The following is a 22,106-nucleotide window of genomic DNA, read 5'->3' as shown; positions in this document are numbered from 1 at the left end:
ACTTCGGCCTCCCAAAGTATTGAGATTATAGACATGAGCCACCACACCCAGCCATAGAAAGACTTTTCATGTGAGTATCTCTTGTGTCGGTGGTTCTCAGTTCTTTCAGAATCAATATTTCCTTTTTTTATAACAAATAATATTGTTAACATCCCTTTGCTATCCTGAAATGAAGTTTAAAGATAATATTCTGTCTGCACATTTACTCTAAAGAAATTAATAATGGCTGGGTGTGATGGTTCACACCTTTAATCCCAACAAGTTGGGAGGCCAAGGTGGGAGGATTGCTTGAGCCCAGGAATTTCAGACCAGCCTAGGCAAAATAGTGAGACCCCATCTCTACAAAAAATTAAAAATTAGCTGAGTGTCGTGATGCATGCCTGTAGTCCTAGCTACTTAGGAGGCTGAGGCAGGAGGATCGCTTGAACCCAGAAGGCTGAGGCTGCAGTGAGCCATGATGGTGCTACTGCATCCCAGCCTGAGCAACAGAGCAAGACCCTCTCTCTACAAAATAATAAAAATACTCTAACTAATATAAAAGAGAAAATCATTTTTAAAATAACATTACTTCAATTGGCAAATGCCTGCTCACAACTACTCAGAAATCTGAATGAAGTAGCCCATTGATTACAATCACACAGACTTCCCTTGAATGTCACAGCTATAAATACTGACTGATGACAGGTGCGTTGTATTAGTAGCTCAGATATCACCAAAATGAACAATTCACACTAATTTCATTCCTGGAAGTCATTGCAAAAACTCTTGTTATATTTTTGTGTAAATTAGAGATGATTCTAGGCTCAAGTTATTATAACCAAGATTTGTACCGATATGTGTCTGGTAGGACACTCAAAAGCAGGTAATTTCCTGACCCCTTTTTCTCCCAAATGCCTGAGGACTCCTCAATCAGTAACAACTAAATTCCTGAAATGTCCCCTAGGGGGCAGTACCTCCTTCTTTGCAAACCATTGTCTTAGACCAACCCTTAGTTATAAAAAACGAGCAAATGGATAATGTGAAATTGTTAAACTGCAGACCTGCAACTGCCTTTCTAAGAGTAACCGAACTTGTACATTCCTGGTACAGAATGTGATGTGACCGCATTCCAAGGTTAAGCACCGGAAAAGTTAACAAGTTAACAGGAGCTCTGACCTATTTATATAGGGCTTTTCATTTTGCCAAGCACTTCAGAGATGCTATCTCCTTCAGTTGTCACAAGAACCTCCTAAGTAGATTGTTATTCTCCCCACTTATAGACAAAGAAGCTGAGACACAGAGAGAAAGGTTATCATGCCCTGTAAATCAGGCACTGTCGATTGTTATAGAATTGTCTCCCCGAGTTTTTTTGTTTTTTTTGTTGTTGTTGTTGTTGTTTTTGTTTTTGTTTTTTTTTGAGACGAAGTCTCGCTTTGTCGCCCAGCCTGGAGTACAGTGGTGCCATCACAGCTCCTCCACCTGCCAGGTTCAAGTGATTCTCCTGCCTCAGCCTCCTGAGTAGCTGGGATAACAGGCGCCCGCCACCACGCTTGATTAATTTTTTTTTTTTTTGAGACGGAGTCTCACTCTGTCACCCAGGCTGGGGTGCAGTGGTCGGATCTCAGCTCACTGCAAGCTCCGCCTCCTGGGTTTATGCCATTCTCCTGCCTCAGCCTCCCGAGTAGCTGGGACTGCAGGTGCCCGCCACCTCGCCCGGCTAGTTTTTTGTATTTTTTAGTAGAGACGGGGTTTCACCGTGTTAGCCAGGATGGTCTCGATCTCCTGACCTCGTGATCCACCCGTCTTGGCCTCCCAAAGTGCTTGGCTAATTTTTGTACTAAAAAATAGAGCCCAGGTTTCGCCATGTTGACCAGGCTGGTCTTGAACTCCTGACCTCAGGTGATGTGCCCACCTCGGCCTCCCAAAGTGCTGGGATTACAGGCATGAGCCACTGTGCCCAGCCTCCTCAAGTCTTTTGACAGCAACATGACAGCAAACATTCATGATGAACATTACTGGCTGGCACCTGAATGCATGGTACTTGTTTCAAGTTCTCATTTTTCACTTGAGGAATCTGAGGCTTGAAGAGAGAGATGGGTTGTGTAATGAGGGAGGAATCACTTCCTCTCTGTGCTGGCCAACACAGAGGGGATGGCTGTAGGGGCAAAGTCCTTGGTCTGGAGATGTTAATCATTTGAAGTCACAAAAATGGGCCCAGAAATAGAGAAGGATGGTTTGGGATCCAGCACATTATAAATATTCCTTCCTCAGCATATTCTGGAGATGATAGGGATTCCTGAAGTCCCCTCACCTCCAAAAGCCTCTCCCTATCTCATCCATTCCTATCCTTCATCCTATTCAAATGGATCCTAGCCCCAAACAATCAGACAGAAGAGCTTGTTCATCCCTGAATAGGCATGAAGCACGCTACTTCCAGGTGCCCAGCCAGCATGAGGAGGTACATGGGGACTCCAAAGGGCAGGTCTGAGTTCTAATCGAATCCAGCTGTATGCCCAAACTGCTTGATTCACTGTCTCAGATGGGGTGAGAGAAGCCAGCCTGGGCCAAGGAGCAATGACCCCTCATCCTGACTTTCCAAGTTTGGGTAACTCTGGGCTCATGGTCAGACCCACCCTCAATGGCGGTGCCCTTCTTTACCCCTCTCCCCAACCCAGCAGAGCTCAAGGGCTGTGCAGGACTCACTTCTTGTCAGAGGGGAATGAGAAGGCAGCTGAATCCTCTCCTACAGCGGGCACAGCTTCCCTCTGACCTCTGAGCCTGAGTTGCTTTTTTGGGTTGAGGTTTCCAAAACTCTGGGTGGCCTTGCAGATCTAGCATCTCTTTGATAAGTATGGCCAGCTCCCAGAAAGGAACACTTCATCTCTGAGGATGGCTAGCTCATGATGAACCAACATTTTATTCAAATTCCCACTTAAAAAGAAAAAGGAAAGAAAGCAAGAAAAAATTTGGTCATAATAACAGCTGTCATTGAGTAAGTACCTACTATGTGCAAGGCATATTCCGCTTTATACACATGATATGACTGAATCATCACAAAAGCCCTATAATAATAACTACTATTATTGTCCCCACTTTTCAGATGAGCAAACTGTAGGTAAGAGAAATTGAATAACATGTTCAAAGAAAAAAAAAGAACCAAAATTTGAATCCCCAAGTATCTTACTCCCAAGACTGTATCCATTTCATTAGCTGCCCTGCTGTCCTTACCTAATCCTCCTTCCAGCCTAGTGAGCCAGAGATCCTTATCATTATCCCTCAAGACAGATGAAGGACCGAACCTCAGTAAAACCATCCACAGAAGCATAGAGACAGCGGCTGTCGTTTCATCCATTTCAGTGTTGAGCTCAGGAGAGCACAAGCCCAAGTGAACGAGGGGGTTTCAAACTGAGGCTGAGATACTCACTAGCTGGGTGACCTTGGGATGTTACCTTTTTAAGCTTCAATCCTTTAAAATGCAGATGATCATAACAGTGTCTAGTTTGGGGGATGTTGTGAGGATCAAGCAAGATAATGCATGTGCAGTGTTGAGTACAGGGAAATTGTCATTACTGAAAGCTTCTCTGCCTCAGAGGTTCAGATTTTTTTTCAGATGTTTGGCATGTTATCCTGATGAATCATGTAGACCAGTGCTTCTGAACAGGGCTGATGTCAGAATTACCGGCCTAAAGTACACATGTTCGGGCCCCACCCAGGAGATTTTTATTTAAGCAGACTGGGGTAGAGGGGTAGAGCCTATGGCTCTTTATCTTTAATAAACTCCCACAGCTGGGCACTATGACACATGCCTATAGTCCCAGCACTTTGGGAGGCTGAAGTGGGAGGATCATTTGAGCCCAGAAGTTCAAGGCTGCAGTGATTTAAGATCGAACCACTGCTCTCTGGCCTTTGCAACAGAGTGAGATCCTGTCTCAAAAAAAGTAGTAGTAGTAGTAGTAATAATAATAATAATAATAATTCCCAGGTAATTCCGATGCACAGCCAGGTTTTTGTATAGAAATCTCGACCACAGTGGAGAAGGAACTCTGGTTTCTCTTCAAGTCTCCTTCTCTCCTTTCTTGTCACCACTAGCACCCCTGTCTTTTTTTTTTTTTTTTTTTTTTTGAGACGGAGTCTCGCTCTGTCGCCCAGGCTGGAGTGCAGTGGCTGGATCTCAGCTCTCTGCAAGCTCCGCCTCCCTGGTTTATGCCATTCTCCTGCCTCAGCCCCCCAAGTAGCTGGGACTACAGGCGCCCGCCACCTCGCCCGGCTAGTTTTTTGTATTTTTTAGTAGAGACGGGGTTTCACTGTATTAGCCAGGATGGTCTTGATCTCCTGACCTCGTGATCCGCCCGTCTTGGCCTCCCAAAGTGCTGGGATTACAGGCTTGAGCCACCGCGCCCGGCCAGCACCCCTTTCTTCAAAGCCCTTCCCACTGGTAAGCAAGTGCTCTCTCCAAATCAAGAACTCTGGCCTAGCAGTGAGTCAGCAGCACTCAGAGTCCCATGGAGCCTGCCTTTCTGGAGGCCCAAGAATCCCGCACGGGCTGGGAAGCAGGATGCTAGGGTTTCTGCTCTGCACTTGCCCCCTTCTGACTCACTGGTGGCCCAGGGCTAATCAGTCTCCAAGCCTCAGTTTGCTCATGGTCAATAGACAGTCAATAAAAGCAGGCTTGTCCGTCTGAACTCTGCTTCCTTAGGACTGTGTTCCTGGCATTTGACAACCTGACATCCAGAGAGCAGATGGGGGAGACCTGAGCAAGAAGAGGGGACGATATGGAGGAATCCTGCATGACAGTGCTGTCTCATTTACATCTCATATGATTCTCACAATAATGGTTAATAAAATCCAGTGTCTACCTTGGCTTATAATGTCCTCTTTTATCTGTTGCTAGCCTTTGTTCCAGTATCATCCCATATCTCTCCTTTTTTGGCCCTCTTGCTTTTCCTTGAATGTTCCAAGCTTTTTTCTACTTCAGAGTCTTTGCACTATTTGCACATCTTGGAATACTTTTGTCATGGATGATCCCAAGTCTGATTTCTTCTTCTCATTCAGGTTTCAGCTTACATGTCACCTGCTCAGAGAAGGCTTTGCTAATCAGTCTAAAGTGTTATCCTGGGCACTGGAACATATTATCCTACAGCACATCATTGTATTTTAACTTTCCTCTTAGCAGATATCACTATAGGATATGTTTTTCCTTGTTTATTTCCTTAATGTGCTGCCTCTTTACTATAGAATATAAGCTCTGTGAAAGCAGGTCCTGGGCTGTCTTATTTATTTCTATGTCCCCATTGCCTCCCAAAAATGTTCAGTTAATGTTTATGGAATAATTGAGTTAATGAGGTTGCCTCAGCATGAATTGTGATTTCTTTTCTTTGCTCAGAGACATCCAAGGTTCTGAGAGGGGAAGTGACTGTCCCAAATACAATTCAAGCTTTTTATCTTCTTTTTTCAGGCCCTTCCTGTAAAACCTGGCTGACACACAAACCTAGCTGGGGTGAGGCTCCAGGTGTGATGAAAGTTTGGAGTTGCCCCATGAATGGGACTGAGGCTGATGTGGGGGTGAGAAGGCGGAAGGACAGAGCATGTGAAGGGAGAAAGGCAGGCTAGGACAGGAGAGCAGGGTGTGAATCTGGCAAGGGTGGGGGAAAGGGGGTGATTTGACCATGTGTCAGGAAGTGTTTCTCTCCACCCTCCCCTGGGGAGAGCCTTGACCCCAAGGTGGCTTTGTTTTGGGGAAGCAGGTGGCCAGGCAGCTGCTGACGGAGGGTAAAGGCATGGCCTGGGCGGTGACCATGCACTGAGGTCCTAGGCCTGATACTGATCACCCAAAAGGATAATCTAACAGTGGCTCTTAGCCAAATAGGTGACAGGTGAGCTTCCGTCTGAAACCAGCCCAACTATACCATAAAGCCTCAGATCTGGCCTGGGGAAGGCAAGGGATCTAGGGAAGGGAGAGAAAAGAGGCCTCTAAGGAAATAGAGTGGTCAAGTGATTAATGATTATTATTAACAGCAACAATAATAATGAGTCACATTTATTGAAAGCTTATAGTGTGCCTGGCACTATACTACTTTTGTGTGTTCCCGCATTCATTTCTCAAAAAGCTCCCTACAAAGTAGTCATTATTATTATTGTTATTTTTTCCATTTGAGAGATGTCAAAACTGAGGCTCAGTGAAATTAAGTTTCTTGTCCAAGGTCACACAGTAAGTAGCAAAGGCAGGATTCAAACTCAGGTCTGTAGTGATTCCAGTGCACTATGGAAACCTAGGCCTGGGTTACTGGAGCAAGTTAAGAGGGCAGGGCCAGACTGACCCCTGCAAAGGTGGGGATAGGGAAGGACAGTGGGATAGACTGTGTATAAATAGCAGGCCTGTTTTTATCCCTACACACAGGCAGAATCAGGCAAGTGCTCTATCTGGCACAATTTCAGGGCTCTGAAAGCCAACCCAGCCCTATGTCAAACAACTCTCGCCCCAGCCACGTCCCTGAAAACTGAAATACCTACTGAGAGACTCATTTCTTTGGTCAGGACAGTGACTCCAGAAGACCCCTGTAAAAGCACATGGGTTGGAAGAGAAACACCTGGTGCCTGTGAACCAGCAATCTAGGTTAGCCAGCTGGGTCCTATGGGAGGGAGGCTCATTTTTTATGTTGAGGAAAAAGATGGCAGTCAAAGGCAAGGAAAAGAATAAGGCTTGTTTCACAATCTGTGTCTCTCCAATTTCAGAAGCCTGGGAATTACAACCCATAGTTCAAAAATCTTAATGTCCCCTGAGGGAAGATGGGAGGAAGCCACTCCAGCGACTGGTAGAGTACTAACTTCCTTTGCTTTTGCTAAGTGCCTGCAGCTTCAACTCTGGTTATCTCGGGTTTATGAGAACGGCTGGCATTCATGTGTCTAATTTTTTTACATGATAAATGAATTAATTATTATCTGATACTTGCCGTGTTGGTAGGCCAAAAGGTGGGCTTCTGAAACTTAGAGGGTGACAGGGATGGAGACCCCTGGTATGGAGCTGAGACGAAGCAAGAGGCCAGGCCCGGAACAGAACTCAGCTCAGCAGTCAGTCACAAGGCTGCAGAGCGACAGGCGTTTGGGGAAAGGTAGGAACCTCTCCCCGCCACCTGCCGGTCAGCAGCCCTACCCACAATTAGGCCGCGGCTGCCTCGGCCTGGTCCCAAAAAATGTGAGCGCCGCCCCCTCCTCCCGCCCAGTCCCCCGCCGCGCCCGCGGGGTCGGGGGCTGAGCTGCCGGCGCCGCTAGCCGGGCGAGCTTCCCAGCTCGGGAGGAGGGAGGGGGCGGCGCCGGGCGGGGCGGAGCTTCGGCGCCTCCCGGAGCCTTATTCCCGGCCGCGCGCCGGGCAGCGCTCATTCGGCCGAAGGAGCTACGCGGGCCACGCTGCTGGCTGGCCTGACCTAGGCGCGCGGGGTCGGGCGGCCGCGCGGGCGGGCGGAGTGACCAAGACAGACACTCAACAAGAGCGAGCTGCGCCGGGGTCCCGGCCAGGCTTGCACGCAGAAGCCGGCGGCAGACGGTGCCCAGCGGAATCTCCTGAGTCCCACCGCCCAGCTCCGGTGCCAGCGCCCAGTGGCCGCCGCTTCGAAAGTGATTGGTGCCTCGCCGCCTCCTCTCGGTGCGGGACCATGAAGCTGCTGCCGTCGGTGGTGCTGAAGCTCCTTCTGGCTGCAGGTAAGAGGGCTGCGACGCCCCTGGAGATCGGGGGGATGGGGGCGCTGTGCTGGGGGCATGGGGGAAGGTCGCCGCAGCGCACCCGGCACGGGCCACTTGGTGGGGCCCTTGCGCTCTGGCGGGCCGGCGTCGGCATCGGTGCGTGTTGGTCGGGGGTCTGGGCGGGTGTCTGATGCGGCCTGGCCCCTCGCCCACAGTTCTTTCGGCACTGGTGACTGGCGAGAGCCTGGAGCTGCTTCGGAGAGGGCTAGCTGCTGGAACCAGCAACCCGGACCCTTCCACTGGATCCACGGACCAGCTGCTACGCCTAGGAGGCGGCCGGGATCGGAAAGTCCGTGACTTGCAAGAGGCAGATCTGGACCTTTTGAGAGGTGGGTGTGGAGGCCGCCCATCCTCGGACCCGGGTGGGCTGTTGAAGAATAAGCAGATCCAAGATTCTTGCTGTTTGGGCAATACTGCGGGTTGAGAGTATTCATGGAGAACCTCGGGGAAAAGCTGATCGGCCTGAAGGGCACTGGGGGATCCTGGAATATAGGATCCCCTGTTGTCATTGCCTCCCCTGCTGGGTTGCCGCCCTTTTCTGGGTACTTTGGGGCAAACTGAAACAGGCAAGTTGTCTGGGGTCCTTACGTGCTTCTTAGGTAAGCTGAGTGATAGGAACAAGGAATGGTTGAGATGCTTTCCCTAGAGCTACTATGTAAAAATGGGCGCCAGTTCTAATTCCCTCATCAAATGACTATTGTATATAAAATAGAGGTAACAGATGCGGAGATGCCCAGGCACTTCTATAGAAAGTGTGCAGTGTTAGCCTCCTCCATCCACCTGTCTCCAGATTGGGGAAACAGAGAGGAATGAGGAGCTCTTGGCTGCCCTAGGTGAGGCTGTGAATGGTGAACGCTGGGCCTCTAGGGGGCTGTATTAAAATGCTGGATATCTCTGAATGCTACCGGAAACCTGCAGGCTTACTGAGCACCTTGCTTTCCTGAGGCGACTCCAAATGGGGAGGGCTGTGTAGAATCCTCCAACTAGCCTCTTTGGCTGTAGCCAAGCACAGGCACAGGGCAGAGTCCAGAGCCTGCCAGCTCTCCTGCCTCCAGACCTGAGGAGATTATCCAGGGTAGAGCAAGGACTCAGCACTGTACCCCGGAATGACTATATTTGGTTGGACAGATGCCCACCTGTTCTAGCTCAACCTGCTCCTCAGCTGCCCTTCTCCCTCCTTCCCAGGAGCTTCCCTTGGGTATTCTCTCTACTTTGTATAAATCAAACACATGCTCCAAAACTGAGCCTAGGCTCCCATACTTCATCCTCTCCCAGCGGCCCTCTGGGGTTGCCCATGGCCTGAACAGCCTGGATTCTCCTGGCCCTCTCCTCCTAGGCTGGGCAGGGCTGGGCTGTGACTCACCCCACCCCCACCCCCCACCCACATGGCTGCTCCTCATACCTCTGCAGACCTGACTCACTGCTCCCTGTCCATGGCTGGAGCCTGGCTGTCACCCTGCACCTTCTCCCTCCCCTTTCTGATTGGCTTGGCCCCCCTGCCTTACTCTCCCCGAAGCTCTGGTCACTGGGTTCCTCTGACCACCTATATCGTCTTCTGAGCTCTGAGGGGGCCTGGGACTGGATGAGAGGAAATGAAGGACTGTGGGGCTGCTGGCACCTACTTCTCTTTCTTTCCTTCTCTTGGCTTTACTGGGCAAAGACTACTTTTCAGGTCTGGGGATCCTACCACCTAAAATAAATGACTGCTACCATTTATTAAATTCCTACTGTGTTCTACACACTTGATATGTTATCCTGGCTAATGTAACACTTATAGCAACCTTTTGAGATAGTTACTCTTGCTATCCACATTTTACTGAGAACCTGAGGTTCAGAGAGGTTAAGTGACTTGCCCACGGTCATATAGCTGAAATTGGAGCACAGATCTATGGACTTCAGAGCCCATTCATGCCTGGATCAGCATCTCAGGTGCTCCAGACTTGTGAGAGGGAGGAGATGGGGGTGTGTGAAGCAGCTTGGTGTGCTGAGGAAGGACATTGGAGGAAGTCCAGAGACCACAGTTCTAATCCCAAGCCTGCATAACATTGAGTAAGTCACTCTGCCTGCCATGATTTTTTTTTTTTTGGAAACATAGTCTCACTCTGTCACCCAGGCTGGAATTCTATGGCATGATCTCAGCTCACTGCAATCTCTGCCTCCCGGGTTCAAGTGATTCTCCTGCCTCAGCCTCCCGAGTAGCTGCGATTACAGGCACACACTACCACGCCCGGCTAATTTTTGTATTTTTAGTAGAGATGAGATTTTGCCATGTTGGCAAGGCTGGTCTCGAACTCCTGACCTCAGGTGATCCACCACCTCAGCCTCCCAAAGTGTTGGGATTACAGGCGTGAGCAACCGTTCCTGGCCACATGGTATTCTTTGAAGGCCCTCTAGCTTGAAACTCTAAGTCTCTAGTCTAATGTGTCGTGCTCACCCTTCTGCTAGACACATGGCTGTAGCCATGGATATGGGCACCTTTTTCCTGATGAGGGATAAGAGGGTGGGACTGGGCTGATGGGCATAGTCCATGGTCAATCCCAGCTGGATGTCTGGGTGAGGTTGTTTTTCCCCCGGTCTCTCTGAAGCATGGAAAGAAGGGGGGAGTCATCATTGTTCCAGTTCCTTCTGGACAGTTCCTTACTTTCCATTTTTCTATCCCTTGTACACCCTGTACCCCCCAACCCAGAGAGCCATAAACAGGACATTGGGGGTTAAATATGAATGAATCTTTGAGAAAGTGGGTGAGCTATAAAGGGCGTGCAGGTTAAATATTTTGCTTGAAGTTGAAAAAGCAAGGCTGTGACCAGGACTGGCCTGCTTACTGTTCCTGAGCCAGGCTCTGCCCTGGGCTCATGGTACTAAGGGGTGCCCCGGAGGAGACCACCTGAACACATGGACACTGTTCTTGTTTTAGGAGCCCTCCAACCCCAAAACCTCCAAGTACTTTCTCTGGAAGCAATTTTTGTGTGTGACACTGTCTTTTTGCAAGTGGGTCACTGAGTACAGCATCAGGAAATGAGGCTGATTGAAGGCCAAAACAGAATGAAGCCGGTGTCGGGGAGTAGGAGATGGAGGTGTAAGGTGGACAGTGGGGTGGAGGTGGAGTTGGTAGAATTGCCCAGTGAGCTGTAGTTACTCAACAAAAGCATTCTGAGAATGAGGCTCTTACACTGAGACTGTGAAATGCCTTCCTTGGGACCCACCCTAGCTTCTACTTCCTACTGAGGTTCCCTCTTTCTGGTGGTTCTGCCCAATCTTTCTGCTCTTCCTTCTGCCTCTTGGGAGGCACTGAGCTAAGGGGCCTTCCCAGATCTTTGACTTCAGGTGGGATCAAAGAATATATACTCCTTTCAAGCACTATGCTCTTCTGATTTTCTTCCCAAAGAGTCAGACTTTAACAGGGTGCTTTTCTCCTACAGTCACTTTATCCTCCAAGCCACAAGCACTGGCCACACCAAGCAAGGAGGAGCATGGGAAAAGAAAGAAGAAAGGCAAGGGACTAGGGAAGAAGAGGGACCCATGTCTTCGGAAATACAAGGACTTCTGCATCCACGGAGAATGCAAATATGTGAAGGAGCTCCGGGCTCCCTCCTGCATGTAAGTGCCCCTTCCCCAGGGCTGAATCTCACCAGCACACTTTGTCAGCCACGTGGCTGTTCCTCGTTGTCACTGTTCCTTGAATTCATAATTTCACCCAGTTTCTTCTCAACCTCTGGGCGGAAGTTGGGAGGAGGGGAAATATATTTTTAGTCAGCGGAAGCCCCCTCCCCCCTATAGGATGCAATTTCCTGTGGTATGGTTTTGTGACGTGCTTTAATCCTTAGGGACATTTCCTGCTTGCCCAGAAATGAGCATGTGGCTAGGACAGCTGGCACCCGAAGGCAGGCCCTTCATTCTTGCTTGATGCCCTACTCTGGGAGGGAGAAGCCAGTAGGAAACATGGCAGAGTGGGCTTCCTGGGCAGAGTAGAGCTCCTGAGGGAAGGTAGGAGGTGCATTTGGATGCATGTTGTATAGGTATGTGTATATTTGGGTTTATGTGCATGTGAGTGTGCAAATGTGGGTTGACTGTAAGGCATGGCAGGACTGTACAGAGAGAGATCATCATGGTGGCAGGTTGAGGCCTCTCTTTCTTCTTCCTTACCCCAGCAAGGGCCAGGAGGTGGGGGACATGGAGAGTACTGGCCTTTGGCCATGGTGTGGGAGAACAATTCCTTTGTGCAGGGTTCACAGGAAATGGAACCTGACCCAGCAGGCATCAGCCCCCGGTCAGGCAACATTACCCCTTCCCTGGGTAGGTGTGTGGGCGGAGGGGCTGTGGGTTCCTTAGCCTCTCTCCTAAGCCAAACCCAGCAAACGGCTGCCTTGGCAACCCCTCAGGGATGACAGCACTGCCATGCTCTCTGGCAGGCATAATGTTGCCACTGTGCCTGAGGCCAATACCCTGCGTCAGGCTGCAAACATCCGTTCCCTTCCCTGTGGGGAGGCAGGCTCTGGGGGACTTAGGGGGAGACTCTGGACAGGGCCAAGAGACTATTGTGTGTACACTGCCTCCAGCCTGTCAAGAAGGCGGCGTGCCTGCAATCCCTTCTACTGGTGATTGGTGCAGATCCCTTGGCTTTTTAAAGCTTCCTTGTTTTGTCTGATCACACATAGCAGAGCTGCCCTGTATTTGGCAGTTGGCAGACAGACCCATCACTCCCCACCATGTCCACAGTCACTTGTGCATCCTTTCCTATAACATCCTTGTCAGGAGCTTGGTATTAGAAGGCATTCTTTAAGAGTGGCATAGAAAGCCCCCATATATCCTTCCCAAGGTCTTGGGACAGGGCAGGAAATGTTCGTCTTAAATTTGTAAAATGGCATCGTTAGTACAGGGTGAAGAAGGTAACTCAAGTAGTCAAGGTGGATTGAGGCCAGGAATCTATCCATACCAGATTGGTCCTGGGCATTTTGGTGGATGGATGTGGGGCTTGCACTGTGTGGTTGAGAGGCTGTATAAGGCTGCCTTCCTGGAGAGCTGGACTCGGCTGACCACCTAAACCCAGAGAACCTGATATGGGTGCCCGGCCACCTTCCCAGTGGTCCCTAGGGATAGTGATAACTATAATGATGTCATCTCTCCTTTGTCCCAGAGTTTCAGTGTTTATATATAATATGAGTTGAGCCCAGGTATGTTAAGCTCCTATTTAGTGGCAGACACTACTTTAGGAGCTGGAGAGATATAGTTTCCTGGGATTTTTCAAAAGCCCCCTGCTGAGTAGGCAGGACTTGGTACCTCTACTTGAAAGATGATGAAACTGGAGCCAGAAAATAGGAAGTAATTTGCCTGAGGTCAATAGCTAAATAAGTAGATGGAAACAAGACAGTGTCTCAGGTACCTGACTCCTAGTCCAGCATGCTTTTCATGCCCTCAGGCTGCACTGGGTGTTGGCTTTCATCTTTCTTTCTTGTATCTGTCCTTATCGAATTGGAGCAGCATTTTATAAAGGGCAGAGGGCAGCTGTTGTCCAAGAGGTCTCTTATTCTTTGACTAGCCTAAGAGCACAGCAATCTGATTTGAAAACTTTACATTAGGCCGGGCGTGGTGGCTCAAGCCTGTAATCCCAGCACTTTGGGAGGCCGAGACAGGCGGATCACGAGGTCAGGAGATCGAGACCATCCTGGCTGACACGGTGAAACCCCGTCTCTACTAAAAAATACAAAAAACTAGCCGGGCGAGGTGGCGGGCGCCTGTAGTCCCAGCTACTCGGGAGGCTGAGGCAGGAGAATGGCATGAACCCGGGAGGCGGAGCTTGCAGTGAGCTGAGATCTGGCCACTTCACTCCAGCCTGGGCCACAGAGCGAGACTCTGTCTCAAAAAAAAAAAAAAAGAAAAGAAAACTTTACATTAGCTTCCTGGGCAGAATTTTCTTTTTCTTTTTTCTTTTCCTTTTTTTTTTTTTTTTTGAGATAGAGTCTCACTCTGTCTCCCATGCTGGGGTGCAGTGGTGCGATCTCGGCTCACTGCAACCTCTGCCTCCTGGGTTCAAGCAATTCTCCTGCTTCAGCCTCCTAAGTGACTGGGACTACAGGCACCTGTCACCATGCCCAATTAATAATTTTTATATTTTTAGTAGAGACGTGGTTTTGCCATGTTGGCCAGGCTGGTCTTGAACTCCTGACCTCAGGTGATCCACCTGCCTCAACCTCCCAAAGTGTGGGATTATAGGCAGGAGCCACCATACCTGGCCCTTTTTTTTTTTTGAGATGAAGTCTCACTCTGTCACCCAGGCTGGAGTGCAGTGGCGCAATCTCGGCTCACTGCAACCTCCGCCTCCCAGATTAAAGTGATTCTCCTGCCTCAGCCTCCTGAGCAGCTGGTATTACAGGCAAATGCCCCTACATCTGGCTAATTTTTAAATTTTTGTGGAGATAGGGTTTCACTATGTTGGCCAGGCTGGTCTTGAACTCCTGGCCTCAAGTAATCCACCTGCCTTGGCCTCCCAAAGTTCTGGGATTACAGGTGTGAGCCACCACTTCCTAGGCAGATTTTCAGGGGGTTGATTGCATGTCTGGGAGGGCCCCCTACTGCCTCCTGCCTTTGCTACTCAGGGCAAAAAGCAGCAAGAAGACAGAAATCCTGGTTTGGGGGAATGTGACGTCTGTGCACCTTCATCTGGGGACTTTTGTGGCTCTTCTTTGACTCCAGACCCAGGAACCACTAGCTCAGGTGTGTCCAGGCTGCTGTGGTGAGACTGAGGCTACCTGGCTTCCTAAACTAGCCCTCTGCAGCCACCATGAACAGGAAAACCCTTTTTGTGTCACCAGCCAAAAGTTGCCCTCAAAGAGTAGTTTCTCCTGGGCATGGTGGCTCACACCTGTAATCCCAGCACTTTGGGAGGCCGAGGCAGGTGAATCACCTGAGGTCAGGAGTTCGAGACCAGCCTGGCCAACATAGCGAAACCCCGTCTCTACTAAAAATACAAAAATTAGCTGGGCGTGGTGGCGGGTGCCTGTAATCTCAGCTACTAGGGAGGCTGAGGCAGGAGAATCTCTCGAACCCAGGAGGCGGAGGAGGTTGCAGTGAGCCGAGATCACGCCATTGCACTACAGCCTGGGCAACAAGAGCAAAACTCTGTCTCAAAAAAAAAAAAAAAAAAAAAGAAAAGAGTAGTTTCCTGGGATTCCTGACTGGTTGCTGACCCAGAAATTGGCTGCAGAGTTTCCTGTGGCTGGAGGAATCCTGGGGACACTTGGGCTGAGGAGGACTCAGAGCTGGAGGAGAGACAGGCTACGGGGCTCTGCTTGGCCTCACTGCCCAGGTGCTAAGAAGGACTGGCGATCCCGCTTCTCTTGGCTCCATCTGACTTGGGTACCCCATTCCTCAGGCCATGGGCAGTAACCTCTGGAGTCTGATTATGTAAAAACTCACACAATATGGGACTTGGCCTTTATTAACCCCTTTCATTTGTATTACCTCATTTTATGTTTTCACAATACTCTAGTGAAGTAAGTATTTCTTATCTCTGTATTTTACATGAGGAAACCAATGTTTAGAAAGGTAACGTGACTTGCCCAAAATTACCTGGCTAGAAATAGCAGCAGAACCAGTCTGGAACTCATGTACTCTGAGTCTCCTCCATCCAGACGTGTCCCCTCCACCTCCTGGGGTAAAGGTGGAGAACTCCAGATTGGAAGATGTCTCTAGATCCTAGAGGGTTCTTGCATCTGTTGTAATACAAGTTCTGGAATGGGTCACAGACATGGGTGGGAAGAGTGTGTCCTAGTCTGATGGGTGGCTGGCTCTGGACAAGACACAAAATTTTGCCCCTACCCTGGGATGCTTGGAATGTACTCATTCCCCCTCCCTCTCTGGGGAAGCCAGGAGTTGTCTGCAAAGGGAGGGGGAGGTAGGTAATATTAGGATGTTTGCATTATTATCCTTTTGACTCAGGGTGGGGGTGGAGGGATTATGTAACTGAATTGCCGGACTCTGAGGCCAAACTTTATTTCCATCTTCTGAGTAACTACCTGTGGAGTTTGAGTGATGGACTGGAAGTGAAAAACAGATTTAACTTCAGCTTCCCTCCTCCCAGGAAAGCAAAGTCTCTGAAGTTATCCAGACTGCTGGGTTGAATCCTGGCTCTACCAGTCACTAGCTTTGTAACCCTGGGCAAGGTATTTAACAAAAGCTAAGCCTCAGTCCATCTTTAAAATGGGGCTAGTAACTCCTCCTTCACAGAGATGGCTTTAAATGAAATAATCCTTGTAAAGCAGTTAGCACAAAGTACTTGGCTCATGGTAAGCCTTCAATGATTGCTAGTTATTATTCTTTATTATTCAAGTTGTGAGTAATAAATAATAATAACATAGTCAGAGAGAAGGGTCAGACTGCCCCCCAGGAGCCTATCGGATATGCTTTCTTGGAGTTACCTGCACTGTTCTGCATTGGTCAGAGTGGAAGGAATGATGAATTTGGAATCTGCCAAGACTTGTTCCTAGTCTTAGCCCTGCTGCTTCCTAGCTGTGCAACTTTTGGTGAATCACTTAATTTCTCTGACCCTTAATCTTAGCTTTTCCATCTGTAAAATGGGGTTGTACCTGCATACCAGAATGTTAGGAGGCTCAGTTGAGCTGGTAGATAAGGCTAGTGGCTTGTGAATGATAAACTGCTGTGCACAAGTGATTTTCCAGGGGTGCCTCTGCAAGTGTCCTCCATGTCCTGGCAGGATAGGGGTTGCTTTTATGCCTACATGGGCTGATGGGACAGATACATGGAGAGGCTGGGCAAGGAACTGTGGACTGTGCTGTGTGTATAGTGGTCCTGACTTACATTAATCCTGCAATGAGGTGGTTTCTCAAAGTACCCAGGAGGAACTAGGGCAGGGAGAGGCACAGGGCAGGAAGGCAAGAATGCGGTGCCACCCAGCCTGGCCCCTCTGCAACTGCTGGTTGTGGACAAATCTGTCTCTTGGAGCTTCCCTGGTGCTCTGTCCGCAGGAAGAAGGGATTCCTTGTTCTGAGGCACCAGAGAAAACACCTCCTTCCCAGAGAAGGCACAGCTCAGAAAAGAGGGCCACCAGGTTCTTGGTGCTTCCTTCAGCAGCTGGTGATCCAAAGTCCCCAGACATACAGTGCCACTGTGCCCCCTGCCTGGAGGGTAGGCACTTGTCAGGTGTGAGTGGGCAGCACACTGAGCTCAGAGTCAGTCTACAGCTACATCTTAGTTTCTGCCTTGCTGTGTGACTGTGGGAAAACTACTCCACCCTTCTGTAAAATGGGGCTCCTACCTACATCAAAGGATCTCTGGGATGCTCAGATAAAGGAAAGGATGTGAATGTTCTTCTTCAACTGTAAGCACATCTGGGTCTTTCTAAGAGCTTCAAGGAAATGCTTTGTGTTAGAAAAGGCAGTTGCCAGCTGAGTACGGTGGCTCACGCCTGTAATCCCTGCACATTGGGAGGCCGAGGCGGGTGGATCACCTGAGGTCAGAAATTTGAGACCACCCTAGTTAACATGGTGAAACTCCATCTCTACTAAAAAATTACAAAAATTAGCTGGGCGTGGTAGTGGGCACCTGTTATCCCAGCTACTCGGGAGGCTGAGTCAGGAGAATCACTTGAATCCAGGAGGTGGAGGTTGCAGCGAGCCAAGATTGCACCATTGCCCTCCAGCCTGGGTGACAGAGCAAGGCTCTGTCTTAAAAAAAGAAAAAGAAAAAGAAAAGGCAGTTGCCATGTGATTTATTTCTTGAGTGAGAAGAGCCAAGGGATTGTTTCTGACATTCTTCCATGCTCTGGCAGGGCAGCTGGGCAGAAAGATGTTACTTGATTTGTTTGGTTTGTCCTGTGATGAAAGAGGCCTGGTAGCTCAGCGTTCAGAGGCCAAAGGCCAGAGTTGAGCTCCCAAGTTGGGCCCTGCACCAAGGGGGAGCTGGAGTTAAATGAAGGAAACTTGAGAAAAACGACTCCTGGCAGAGGCACAGGGCCTATTAATAGGCTGGGCAGCGGTGGAGAGGGACTGGATGCTGGAAGCACAATGGGCAAGGCTGGGTTTATTTCTGGGTCAGAATGTTGAGGGGCCTCACTGGAGGGAGTGATACAAATCCCTGAATTCAGCCTACCAGCTCTTGTGCCCAAGCCCTCATAAGTGGTTTAACGCCTGAACACACATATCATAAATCAGCCACACGTGGAACATATCTAACTGAGGCCTTCAAGTCCTCCCTTGCTTTTTCCGTGCCTGGAACAGGATTCTCAGCCCAGAGAACCAGAGGAAATGGAAAAGCAGAGGGTGTCAAGTGAGGGAGGAATGCTATAGAGCCTTCAGAGGCACTTTAAAGGGTTTTATACTAGAGGAGAAGGATGGAGGATGGGCAGGGATCATGGTCAGGGATTGACAGGCTGAGGGTATGAGGAATGGGGTTTGGCTTATACAGGTGGGCCATTGCTGAGAGAGAGGCCAAAGCACTAACTCTATCTCCTTCTTGTTTTTTCTTGAACTAGCTGCCACCCGGGTTACCATGGAGAGAGGTGTCATGGGCTGAGCCTCCCAGTGGAAAATCGCTTATATACCTATGACCATACAACTATCCTGGCCGTGGTGGCCGTGGTGCTGTCATCTGTCTGTCTGCTGGTCATCGTGGGGCTTCTCATGTTTAGGTAAGTGTTGGAGTCCCCTGCGGACTGCTTCTGCAAATCACTCCCATTCTTCCTCCTCCTGGGCCCTCTCCTTCATGATCACATGCACTTCCTTCAATCTCTCCAAATTGTGGGCTAGCTCCGGGGTGTAGATTCTCCAAAACCCTGGTATTTCTGGCATGACATGAGTCCCGTGTCTAGAGCCCAGGGTCAAATTTGCGAGGCCATAGCAGGTTCTGCTCCTCACAGGAGTTCTTTTCCTGCCTCTGTGACCCAACTACCCACTCATGGAGTCACTTTGTCACACATTTCTTTCTTCTAGCTGTTCTTTGATGGCATTAGTATGTGGTTTGGTAGTCAAGGTGTGGGTGGTGCTAGTGGTATATCCTTCCACTCCCGAGGCATCTGGACTTCAGGCCCTGCTTCTAATCCAGGTATGCTCTAGCTCAGGGGAGACCCACCAAGCATTCTATGCCTGTTTTCAAGCAGTGTAACTCATCTGTCTTGAGACCTGGAACAAATTACTGTCTTTCTGAGGATTGTAACCTTATAGTGATCGTAATCTTTGTCCACCTACCTCATAACGATGTTGTGAGGATCACATAAATGAGGTGAAAGCTCTTTGTAAATTGCATCCTGCTGTTAGAGACAGGAGTTCCTCAGGGCAGTTGGGCCTTTGACCAGAGGTTGGGCTGCCCTACTGTGTGTGGGCTTTTCCAAGTAGTGGAGGAAACCACCATGGCAGAGTTCTTTGGAAAGACCTGCTCTGGACCTATACTTTGTCATAGCAGGCAGAGATTATTCACAAAACTTATCTTCCTCAGGTACCATAGGAGAGGTGGTTATGATGTGGAAAACGAAGAGAAAGTGAAGTTGGGCATGACTAATTCCCACTGAGAGAGACTTGTGCTCAAGGTAATGCTCCATCCTTTGCCCCATGACATGATTATCCTTTGTCCCCTTTCCTGGCTCTGCTTCAGTGGGCGCTGAATTTTTCATCGAGGGGTTGGGGGCCAGGCCACTGTGACATTAATATCCCATTGCAGAACTATTTTCAAAAAGACTCTAGTGCTTCACTTAAGGTAAAAGTTGCTAGAGAGACACCTAAGAGAGATGCCTGAGAAGACAGCTTCTCCCACCCTCATCCCCTCCCTTCCCTTCTCCTCTCCTCCCCTGGGAGACAGAGCGAAACCCTGTCTCAAAAAGTTTAAAAATAAAAAAGACTGGACCAGGAAAATCTTAAGACCTCTTTAGACTGGACCTGGCTTTAAATGCCTTCCTTTTGTGCTTTAGGAATCGGCTGGGGACTGCTACCTCTGAGAAGACACAAGGTGATTTCAGACTGCAGAGGGGAAAGACATCACATCTAGCCACAAAGACTCCTTCATCCCCAGTCGCCATCTAGGATTGGGCCTCCCATAATTGCTTTGCCAAAATACCAGAGCCTTCAAGTGCCAAACCGAGTATGTCTGATGGTATCTGGGTGAGAAGAAAGCAAAAGCAAGGGACCTTCATGCCCTTCTGATTCCCCTCCACCAAGCCCCACTTCCCCTTATAAGTTTGTTTAAGCACTTACTTCTGGATTAGAATGCCGGTTAAATTCCATATGCTCCAGGATCTTTGACTGAAAAAAAAAAAAAAGAAGAAGAAGAAGAAGAGGAAGAAGAAGGAGAGCAAGAAGGAAAGATTTGTGAACTGGAAGAAAGCAACAAAGATTGAGAAGCCATGTACTCAAGTATCACCAAGGGATCTGCCATTGGGACCCTCCAGCGCTGGATTTGATGAGTTAACTGTGAAATACCACAAGCCTGAGAACTGAATTTTGGGACTTCTACCCAGATGGAAAAATAACAACTATTTTTGTTGTTGTTTGTAAATGCCTCTTAAATTATATATTTATTTTATTCTATGTATGTTAATTTATTTAGTTTTTAACAATCTAACAATAATATTTCAAGTGCCTAGACTGTTACTTTGGCAATTTCCTGGCCCTCCACTCCTCATCTCCACAATCTGGCTCAGTGCCACCCACCCTTGCCACAAAGCTGGGATGGTTCTGTGACTCATCTGTAGTAATTTATTGTCTGTCTACATTTCTGCAGATCTTCCGTGGTCAGAGTGCCACCTGGGGAGTTCTGTATGGTCAGGATGTAGGGGTTAACTTGGTCAGAGCCACTCTGTGAGTTGGACTGCAGTCTTGCCTAGGCGATTTTGTCTACCGTTTGTGTTTTGAAAGCCCAAGGTGCTGATATCAAAGTGTAACAGATATCAGTGTCTCCCCGTGTCCTCTCCCTGTCAAGTCTCAGAAGAGGTTGGGCTTCCATGCCTGTAGCTTTCCTGGTTCCTCACCCCCACGGCCCCAGGCCCACAGCGTGGGAACTCACTTTCCCTTGTGTCAAGACATTTCTCTAACTCCTGCCATTCTTCTGGTGCTACTCCATGCAGGGGTCAGTGCAGCAGAGGACAGTCTGGAGAAGGTATTAGCAAAGCAAAAGGCTGAGAAGGAACAGGGAACATTGGAGCTCACTGTTCTTGGTAACTGATTGCCTGCCAGTTGCTACCGAGAAGGTTGGAGGTGGGGAAGGCTTTGTATAATCCCACCCACCTCACCAAAACGACAAAGGTATGCTGTCATGGTCCTTTCTGGAAGTTTCTGGTGCCATTTCTGAACTGTTACAACTTGTATTTCCAAACCTGGTTCATATTTATACTTTGCAATCCAAATAAAGATAACCCTTGTTCCATATCCTTTCGTCTGTTTGTTTTAACTGGGAACTGGTTTAACTTAGTTATTTCCTAAGCCCTGACTTGGTGGTAGGCTCTATACCAGGCCTATTTATGTATACTACCACAACAATTCTGTAATGCAGGTACTATTACTGTCCCATTTTTCCAGAAGGGGAAACTGAGGCTCAAAGTGGTTGTGTAACTTGCCTGAGGATACACAGCTAGTAAATGACAGAGCTGGGACTAGTAGTCTGGCTCCAATTATTTTGTCTTGGTACTTATACCATGCTATCTCTGAGATAAGAAAGAACAGATCTTTCACACATGTTTAGCTGGCTGTAATCAGCGAAGACATCCACCCATTCAATCAACAGGTCCTGGACTCAGGACCTACTCCTATGCTGTACATATGAGCAGGCATTGCTTCTGGCAAGAACAAGATGTCTTTGACTCCCCTCTCTTGCTCCACAGCCAATCCATCAGCAAATCTTGTCAGCCCTACCTTTAGAATATATGCTGTATGCAACCACTTCTCATCACTGCCACTACCATCACCCAGTCCAATTTAGCATCATCTCATGCCTGCACTTTTGTGATGGCCTCTGCCTTTCTAGTTCCATCTTGCTTCCATATAACATATTTCCAGTGTAATAGCCAGAGTGATCATGTCTTTCAGATCTTGTCTGCTCTGTAGGCCTTCCCTGACCACCCTATTAAACAATAGCACATTCCTTTCCCCATCCTCCTCTTACTCTTCTTATATTGCTTTATATTTCTCCGTAGCCCTTATCACCACTAACATATTCCTGTTTGTTTATAGTCCATCTCCTATGAAAATGTTGGCTCCACGAGGGTAGGGGTGTGTATATTGCTCCTCTCCTAGATTCTAAAACAATGCAATTGAGTGGTAGGCACTCAATATTTGTTACCTGGATGAATGAATGTAGGAAATACAATTCAGTCCAAGAACAACAAGTGGACAGACATGCAATCCAATGCTGCCCTGAAAGTGTGATTGGATTTAGAGAGGGGTCTCTGTTGG

General features: G+C 48.7%; 1 protein-coding gene across 1 annotated transcript; it reads left to right on the top strand.

The window, feature by feature from the left end:
- Positions 1-6,699: 6,699 nt before the first annotated feature.
- Positions 6,700-21,083, top strand: HBEGF (heparin binding EGF like growth factor). The gene is made up of 6 exons (XM_003900201.4): positions 6,700-7,674; positions 7,872-8,045; positions 11,136-11,313; positions 18,203-18,358; positions 19,162-19,252; positions 19,631-21,083. Exons 1-5 carry the CDS (start codon positions 7,629-7,631, stop codon positions 19,232-19,234), a joined length of 627 nt encoding a protein of 208 aa, XP_003900250.1. The 5' UTR covers positions 6,700-7,628; the 3' UTR covers positions 19,235-19,252; positions 19,631-21,083.
- The last annotated feature ends 1,023 nt before the right edge of the window (positions 21,084-22,106 follow it).

The sequence above is a fragment of the Papio anubis genome, chromosome 5 (genome assembly GCF_008728515.1).
Source record: "Papio anubis isolate 15944 chromosome 5, Panubis1.0, whole genome shotgun sequence".
Classification (NCBI taxonomy): domain Eukaryota; kingdom Metazoa; phylum Chordata; class Mammalia; order Primates; family Cercopithecidae; genus Papio; species Papio anubis.
The sequence above is the reverse complement of the archived record's forward strand: the minus strand, read 5'-3'. Positions and strand labels throughout refer to the sequence as shown.

Excerpts from the sequence above, each read along its gene's own strand:
- HBEGF (XM_003900201.4), top strand. The coding sequence starts at position 7,629 with ATGAAGCTGCTGCCGTCGGTGGTGCTGAAGCTCCTTCTGGCTGCAG. Across the intron at positions 8,046-11,135 it reads AGATCTGGACCTTTTGAGAG|TCACTTTATCCTCCAAGCCA; the intron begins GTGGGTGTGGAG and ends TTTCTCCTACAG. Across the intron at positions 18,359-19,161 it reads GTGGGGCTTCTCATGTTTAG|GTACCATAGGAGAGGTGGTT; the intron begins GTAAGTGTTGGA and ends TATCTTCCTCAG.